General features: G+C 38.4%; 1 protein-coding gene across 1 annotated transcript; it reads right to left on the reverse strand.

Moving 5' to 3' along the window:
- Positions 1–1,044: 1,044 nt before the first annotated feature.
- tmco6 (transmembrane and coiled-coil domains 6) lies at positions 1,045–6,805 on the reverse strand. Its single transcript, XM_034689340.1, has 12 exons — positions 6,552–6,805; positions 5,502–5,608; positions 5,305–5,417; positions 5,030–5,213; positions 3,544–3,648; positions 3,341–3,432; positions 3,135–3,251; positions 2,905–3,019; positions 2,126–2,303; positions 1,680–1,774; positions 1,409–1,576; positions 1,045–1,300 (listed from the first exon to the last, which is right to left on the reverse strand). Exons 1-12 carry the CDS (start codon positions 6,640–6,642, stop codon positions 1,178–1,180), a joined length of 1,488 nt encoding a protein of 495 aa, XP_034545231.1. The 5' UTR covers positions 6,643–6,805; the 3' UTR covers positions 1,045–1,177.
- Positions 6,806–9,160: the final 2,355 nt, after the last annotated feature.

Consider the following 9,160-nt stretch of genomic DNA (forward strand, 5'->3'; position numbering starts at 1 on the left):
TCCATAATAGTGTAAACTTACTGTACCCTCAAACTAATTCAACACACAGCCATTAATGTCTAAACCACCGGCAACAAAAGTGAGTACACCCCTAAGTGAAAATGTCCAAATTGGGCCCAAAGTGTCAATATTTTCTGTGGCCAACATTATTTTCCAGCACTGCCTTAACCCTCATGGGCATGGAGTTCACCAGAGCTTCACAGGTTGCCACTGGAGTCCTCTTCCACTCCTCCATGATTACATCAAGGAGGTGGTGGATGTTACAGACCTTGCGCTCCTCCACCTTCTGTTTTAGGATGCCCCACAGATGCTCAATAGGGTTTAGGTCTGGAAACATGCTTGGCCACTCCATCACCTTTACCCTCAGCTTCTTTAGCAAGGCAGGGGCCGTCTTGGAGGTGTGTTTGGTTGTTATCATGTTGGAATACTGCCCTGTGGCCCAGTTTTTGAAGGGAAGGGATCATGCTCTGCTTCAGCATGTCACAGTACATGTTGGCATTCACGGTTCCCTCAATGAACTGTAGCTCCCCAGTGCCGGCAGCACTCATGCAGACCCAGACCAAGACACTCCCACCACCATGCTTGACTGTAGGCAACACACACTTGTCTTTGCACTCCTCACTTGGTTGCCACCACACACACTTGACACCATCTGAGCCAAATAAGTTTGTCTTGGACTCATCAGACCACAAGACATGGTTCCAGTAATCCATGTCCTTAGTCTGCTGTCTTTAGCAAACTGTTTGCGGACTTTCTTGTGCATCATCTTTAGAAGAAATGTGAGGGGTGTACTCACTTTTGTGAGATACTGTAAATGTACAGTTCTAAGATGTTTAGTCTACAATCTTGTTTTCAAAGCTAAATGACTACATATTATTTTAATCGGCTGTGACAATATGTCGATTATTTTGCTCAGCAATTAATAATGCAGCTGGTCTTAACAGGTCAATACTCTACTTTCAGCTGTAAACACAAGTGTATTCTCTTCAATCATAAAAAGTTCTGAGGAGCTAAGCAGAATTTTGTCAGAATAATTTCCTGAGATTTAAATTAATGCAGACTTTATTACATAACACAGAGTAAAGAAGGTCCCACAGTCAAATATGTTACATTTGTCATTAAAAAGCCCATGTGCTGATCATCAAAACTAAACTCATGTTTGATCAATGCTAGAACATTAGGATGACGATAGGTGGTTCTCCAGAAGATACATTGCTCTTTGTCTAATTTTCTCTTCACTGTTGTACTGAAGAGCTTCCAACAGTGAAAGTCCGTCTTGCCTCACAAACTCCTGTGCCACCTGTGGACAAAGAATAAACCAGACAAACACTGTCACAACTACTCAAGTCTAGTTAAAGGTAGTAATCATTACATCATCATTATTATTCCAAAGGTGTCTCCCTCTTACCTGTGGACCACTTACTACCAGCAGGAACAGGACATCCATACTCAGGGTCACTATGGCTTTGTCAGCCATCTTTAGTGTGGCACACAGTGCAGTCAGCAATCCAAGATGGGCCAGCTGGACACAGAACTCCTGCTTCTTGTGGGCAATGTTAGCTAGAATCCTCAGGATCTGAGTTTCACAGGAAACAACAGAGCAGCAGGATTGATTTGATCACCAGAGGCAGATATTTTATGTAAGCAATAGTTTCAGTTTGGCGTTGGCGTTCACTAACCATGGTATTTATGCCCTGAGAGAAAGGGAGGAGCTGAATCAGTCCGGGGATCAGGTTTAGAGTCAGCAGAGAGGAGCAGAAAGCATCGGAGTGAGCTGTAGCAAGAGATTGAAAATACATCAGAATGAAATCTACTACAAAAGAAAAAACACCTTTTCAATTACATGTGCCCACAACAAGCTCAAGCTTTCAGAAACAGTACAAAAACAAAAATGTGCTTTTTGTTACAAACAATAAAAGAAGAAATGTTCCTTTTTTACACCCCTATGGCAAACGAGTTCAAACTATTACTACTGACCAACATTACCTCGAGAGAAGAAACATTCATATTTCTGCTTGTATCAACAGTTCCTCTGGCAATCAACCAAAACACATGCAGAGGAGGAATCTCTGCTTACATAACCCAAACACCAAAATCAGGTGTGTTAACTATGGGCTGTTCAAACCTGTGAGGTTGTTGAGGACCCAGGCGCTCTCTCTGGCCAAGGCTGGCTGAGTCTGCATGAAAGCTTGAAGGAGCGTGCACAAAGTCACCACGATGCGAGCATCACCCACTTGAGAGTCCAGGTCTTCCACAGAGCAAGAGGAGAGATTTCCCACACACCTCAGCAGAGGACAGATGAGCTGGGGAGGAAGAACACTGACGATCAGAGAACAATGGTGGTCACTTTTTATTCTTCAGCTCAAGAATAAAATGCAAGTGATGATGACACAGCAGCTGTTTAAAAGCAGTAGTAATTGGATGTTCTGCTTCTACAATGAACAAACAGCAAGGTGAACATACGTACCATAAGAAAAGTAAAGGCATTTATATGTATTGTGTCCAAGTTAGATTGTATGAAAAGCGCTTTATAAATAAAGTCTGATTGATTGATTGAACATGGCCGGTAAATGTGATGCTATTTGAGATCTGATTCAAAAGTCTGACATGTTAAAGCCTCTAATGCATCAACAAAGAATGCCAAAAAACTGCAATGATGATATAATTTTGACAACATCAACAAACACATAAATAAAAGCTTTGAATTTTCACTCTCAGGGCTTATCTTCCATTTGTCGCAAGACTGTTTCAGGTCACTGAAAAGACATTTTCATTTCATGCTATCAATTTTTAATCTGAACACTTTAAAGTACACTTGTTAGCAGAATGGAAAGTATCATGACCTATTGTTTTTATTTCATGGCAACAATGATTGTGAAATTGTGAGGAAAAAAAAATCCTCACCAGCTCTATTCTGTCTTCTTTGTTTCCTTCAGACACAGCACCACCCACTGACATTAACAGGGAACTGCACTTTGACAGGGCTGCATGAGACCACAGCACTCTGCTATCCTCCATGCTACAGAATGAGAGAGAGAGAGATCATCATTATAACCATGAGTGAAATACACAATGACAGCTAAATGTATATACCACAGTGATAACACCCATTTAGGATCCCCTTCAGCTCTCACCTGCATGTGAGGTAGTGCAGACACCATGCACACTCGATGGCAGGTGCCAGGCCAAAGTTTGGGTCAGGAGTTAGGACTGATAATAGAGCTGAAGGTAAGCTGGATGCCAGGATCATTCTGCAGACAAAAAGAAAGGATGTGTTTATAAAATATTTCCATAAAGAGGAGCAGTGTAAAAATAGAGAGATAAAGTGATTTGACATTACGGGGTTATTTTCCCTGCTGCATCTTTGTCCTGGAGAAGCTGAGAGAGAGCAAAGCCTGCAGCTTCCACCACTGCCAGATTATGTCTCTGGCTCTGGAAATGTGGATAAATATTAAGTGTGACACATTAGCATTATTAACACAGGGTGGCTTCAGTTCAGGAACATGTGGGATTTTAGATTTTATCATGAAACTGTTAGTTTACCTCTATGCAGTTGGCCAAAGCTGGTATGATTCCCTGAGCAAGGAGTTTCTCTTTTACAACATCACTTTCTGGGCACAAGTTACCCAGCGTGTAGAGACACAGCTCCTGTGTGCACATAAAAATACAGAGAGTCAAAACACTCAGTGTTAATGGTTAGGGTATCAATTTCAATTCAATTAAATGTTCAATTCTTTGCCAAAGCACATAAGATTCCTGCATTACATTATATTCATTACATATTATATACATTACATATTTTATACACATTAATGAACAATGGTGTCACTCATACAGCATATCTCAATGTCCTCACTTGATGTGGTATGCTCATAAAACCTTCGCCTAAAATCAAATATTATGGGATGGTGCGTCCCTCAGGCTGTGACAGGCAGACACATATTTAGCAGCCAGAGGAGCTGCTGACCCTTCCCCCAGGAGAACTGACAGTTTCTCTTCTGGGGTTAATGTTGGGAAGTTTGTTACCATTTTAGTAATTTCCCTGTAGTGGGAATCTCTTTGTAAAGAGAACTTGCTACAGTGGAGGAGGAAGTGCATCTCTGTCTCTATGTCCCCTGTAGAGCAGTAAGCCCATATCATCAGACAATCTGAAATTAATTTGTGATCCTCAAACAAAATAACTTTAATTATGTTTACATCCTGAAACCAGAGTTTGAATCTAATCAAAAATCCAATCAGAGTGGTCCCGTTTTTCATCTTTCATTATTCCATTTCTCCCTTTTCCATTTTGGATTGAGTACTGAAAAGAAAAGAACACTTTAAATCAGAAACAAACAAAAAACTAAGTCATGTGGTCTCTTTGTTTTTCTGATGAAAAATAGGAAATTAAAGCTATAAGTTTTGATTTTGCGTGTTCCTTTTCCCCTCCTCAATTTGAACAGTAAAACGGTAAAAGGGTGTTCAAATGTCAAGCTAAGAATAAAAGAATAAAAAACTAAGAGGATTGTGAAATTCTGCAGGCACAGAAATTATATTTATATATCATAGGCCTAAATGTCTGTTTGGAAAATGCTAATAAATAGAAGTCATATTGGTCTGAAAAAGAAATAAGAATGTGAAATAAGAAGTGGGATCATCTTGTATTTAAGGTCTACGCTTTTTCATGCCAGCATACGTTCATGACTGCAAAGTGAAGCATCTGATTTTTCCCTCCACCCAAACTGCCTGTCCTAAATGAGGAATGAAAAAAGGACGTGCAAAATCAAAACTCTAGGCTTGATTTTCATGTTCTTTGTTTTTTTGTCTCTGGTTATAAACGGTGAAACCAAAACCAATCTTCTCTGACCCTTTTAGATATCCAGCCGAAATGGAAAAATGAGAAAAGGTATAACAATTGGACAAATTGGATTGGATTGGATTTTGGTTCAAAACGTTTATCCAGTTTCTGGTTTCAGTATTAAATTCAAAATTAAGGTGACACTGTTTTGGTTTAACAGATGAATTACGGATTACAAACACATGTACTCACAGTGAACTTGGTGCTCTGGCCAGACAGGTAGGTGAGCAGGTAAGGGGTGGCAGGCAGACATGCTGGTGCTATGTTTGTGTGGGGCGAATGAGACAACTCATGAAGACAGCGGACAGCCTGCAGACGGCATGTGGCATTGGAGCCAGTGAGGAAACCAACCAGAAGATGCATGCTGTTCTCCTGCCTACAAGGGAGACAGATTTAAGAAACCTTAGAATAATGGCAGTGACATTATTAAAGCTTAAATGATCTAGTGACAAAGGTTACCACCATACTTGATGAAAGTTAGCTGGGCTGAGGGGTCCCGGAGAGCTTTACTCAAGGCCTTCAGGTGAACCTCTCTCTCTGGCCCGCTGTGTTGAAGTTTGTGGACCAAACTGACCACGTCCTGAGAGAACAGGGGAATATTTGGTTGAACGTTTTATGGCAGCTATCAAAATGTCATGTATTGCTACCATAATGTCTGTCTTACCTGCTCTCCCAAGTCACTTTCCATGGGGATCTCTGACAGGTCCTCATCTTCATACAGCAGGAGTCTCTTGCTCACAAGCTGATTATCTCTGCGTGCCCGTCTCAGCTCTAACAAATGAAGATATACAAGTGTTGTGTTCTCTCAATGGCTATGATAAGACAAATTCAAGCTATTACAGGAGGACATAATGCTTGATCTCATCTTTTTTTTAGGTTTTTTTAATTGTATTTTTATTTGGAAAGGGTAACAATACAAAATTTCCAACACTTCTATAACTGTATTCATCCTTTTCCAGTCTTTTATATGCGTATGCATAGAGAGAAATAGTGTGTCCAGATAGCCACTCAGTCCTGAAATGGTTATATCCTCCATCTTCCAGGTGAATGCATCCATTTATACTCTTAACATTTAAACACATACATATACATTAATCCTCACCACATTCATTTTCCTGCATACATCCTTTGCACAAACCATCAGATATATAACAATTTAAATAAGAACTAGGGGAACTTACCTTTATGTTTTATTATCTAAGGAGGGGGAGGGTTAATACCTTGTTGGTGGAGTCATACAAAAATCTGCTCGCACTGGGGTTATAAATTGAATCTACTTATTCCAAATTTGTCCTTTTGGATCCTCAGAGAGTAAGTCAACTTCTCCATTTTAAATATTTCCAAAATTATTCCAAACCAGTCATCCACTGTTGGTGCTGCTGGTTCAAGCCACCTTCTGGTGATTGATTTTTTTACTGGCTGCTATAAGCACTTAGAACAGCTTTGTATCACTCCTTGACCCAAGTACAGAGCCTCAATGGTCATGGGGTACTTGAGTCTTGAACACCTTGCCTAGTGTCTTGTGGATATAAAATATATCCAATATAAACTCAGTTTAGGACAGTCCCAGAATAATGATTTGCCTCTGTTGAGCCACATTGTCTCCAACACATCTGTCTTGTATCGTTCTCATCTTTTTTTAATATAAAAGGCTCTAAACTTCTACAGTGAGTAAAAGTTATTCATCCAAACACTGACAAACTAACACATCTACCTTTCTCGTGCTCTCGCCTCTTTATTCGCAGCTCGTCCAAGCTGTTGACATGTCGACCATCTTTATGGCGAACTGTGTCCAATCTCCACATCTGGTTATAACGAGGTCAATAACTTACAGTGTACAGATAAAAGTAATGTTGGTTGTTTATTAATACATGGAGGAGGAAGACATCTCAGACGCCATGGGGGCGAACTTTAGGTTCCTCTTCTTCTGTGTTTGTGATTGACCCTCAGCAAACTGCTGCAGCACCACCGAGCGGATATACCGGGGAGCATCATGGTAGCATGTTTGCGGACCTGGAGGCTGCAGATTCAGGACTGCAAATCTGGGACCCTTGTAATTTCCAAGGGCACCACCTAGTGCATGGGATACGGTGGCCCTGAAGGACAAAACAACTCGACAAAAGATGAAACACTTTTACAAAGTTGGAGACAAATTTACATTTTGGAATTTTTGTTTTACATTTTATAAAACAAAGCTATATCAGCAAAACACATTTACCAAGGCCATAACAAATTTAATCAATCAATCAATCAATCAAGCTTTATTTATATAGCACATTTCATACAAATCAAATGCAACCCAAAGTGCTTTACAGCGATTGAAAAACAAGAAAGAAGCGGGAGTAAAACAATGGCAAGACATATTAGGGGAAAATAATAATAATAATAATAATGATAATAATAAAAACAGTAATAATAAAGATAAAAATAAGAATATAATAAAATGTAATAAAATAGAGACTAAATTAGAGACTAAAATTGAGACTAATGCACACCAACAATAAAATATGTGTTATCAAAATAAGTTAAAGCATCAAAATTAAGACTACAAATAGTTAAAATCGTTTTTAAAAGGGTAAGGATAAAACTAAGGCTAAAAATATCAATAAAAACTGAGTAGATAAATAAGATAAATAAATTAATGAATAGATAAATAAAAATAGAATAAGATAACAGTTAGAATTACTAAAATAATAAAGCAGCATTTAAATCAATATTACAGTAAAAAGTAAGTAATAAAAAATATTAAAAAATCTACATATATTTTTTTTGAAACCCTACATAAAAGCCAGGCTGAATAAATATGCTTTTAGTTTAAATTTAAAAGTCTCAATATCTCTGTAAGCTCCTCTCTTACAAATTTACAAAAGATGAAACACTTTTACCATTTCTAAAACAAATTAACATTTCATTTTTACGGAAAGGGAATGTACCAAATACCGGAAGTGATCGAGTGAGGGGTCATTAAGTTTGTTTTGATGGAGAGAAACCAAACAGAGCGACATGTTTTACATATTAGGACATCCTTGGGTCTCAGAGGTGTCAGACCTCAGATGAAAAAGCATCATGTCTCCAGAAAACTTTCATCATGTGTCGGAATTCAGATGAAACAACCCCAGACCATATAGTCTCAGGCTAAACGGAGTCAGACTTAACGATAGAAGTGTTCCGTCGTTTGTAAATCTGTCTCCAACTTTGTAAAAGTGTTTCATCTTTTGTAAATTTGTTTTCTTAAATGTAAATTTGGTTTGACCTTGGTAAAAGTGTTTTGCTGATGTAATTTTGTTTTATAAAATGTAAAAATGTTTTCCAAAATGTAAAATTGTCTCCAACTTTGTAAAAGTGTCTCATCTTTTGTAAATTTGTTTTGTCCTTCAGGGCCACCGTAAGTGGATCACCCAGGACTACATTTTTAGTTTTAAGATAGATGTCAAAAATAGTTTGTTGTCTTGAGTTACAGCGGAACAAACGTTTACTGTAATACGTCCAACCCGATGATTTACTATAGTCTGAGAGGCACAACAAACGTGTGCTGAAAATTAACTTTTGTTTTGACTCTAGTCGTTTCATATAAAAGCATAACCTTAGTAAGACCATCATGATGTTGACCGACTGACTATTATGGTGGCTGGAGAGTGCAATGCAAGATGGAATTTTAAAAGTAAACGCATGTGCTAAATTTCCAAAATTTTGTTTATGGACTGGTGAAAATGTTCCGTCTTGACAGTGTTTCACTCTCAACACTTGTGTTTCTGATTTTGAAAATTAGTTTTGGCCTTGGTAAGTGTTGTGCTTTTACAAAGTGTTTCAGCCCTTGTAAATTTGCATTACACTTCCCAGCCACCAAACTATGATACATAATTTTAGTCTGTGCATTTGAATAAACCTAAAAGGCAATAAAAGCAAGTCCAGTATATATATGCTATTTATTTTTATTTTTATAATAGCTTTACTCAGTGTTGTGACTGCCTGCTACTCAATAAATCGTGGTCCACGCTGGATTATAGGCCCATTGTTTCCTAAAATGTGTCCAGGGGGGCAAAAGGGAGGGCCACTATCAAGAAATGTCTCACTGAGTGAGTGTCCTGAATTATTAAAAAACAGGCATGGATGACTATTAACAGCATCTAGTGGCAACTTGAAGTCATAGCATCTCAACAGTCTGAAGTCTGCATTGCCACCATTTCAGATCAAAATAGAGATCCAACACAACCTCTGGGTCTTAAATCGTTATAAAATCAATACAAGATGCAAAATTTAAAAATTTCATATCAAGCCTTTTATTTGGTATACAGATATTAGAATTATACAGTATATATAGAT

The sequence above is a fragment of the Notolabrus celidotus genome, chromosome 8 (assembly GCF_009762535.1).
Source record: "Notolabrus celidotus isolate fNotCel1 chromosome 8, fNotCel1.pri, whole genome shotgun sequence".
Lineage (NCBI taxonomy): Eukaryota > Metazoa > Chordata > Actinopteri > Labriformes > Labridae > Notolabrus > Notolabrus celidotus.

Coding starts and splice junctions, on each gene's coding strand:
- tmco6 (XM_034689340.1), bottom strand. CDS start 6,642: ATGTGGAGATTGGACACAGTTCGCCATAAAGATGGTCGACATGTCAAC. Junction 5,609..6,551: donor GAGGCGAGAGCACGAGAAAG/GTAGATGTGTTA, acceptor TTCATTTGTTAG/AGCTGAGACGGGCACGCAGA. Junction 1,301..1,408: donor TGGTAGTAAGTGGTCCACAG/GTAAGAGGGAGA, acceptor CTTTGTCCACAG/GTGGCACAGGAGTTTGTGAG.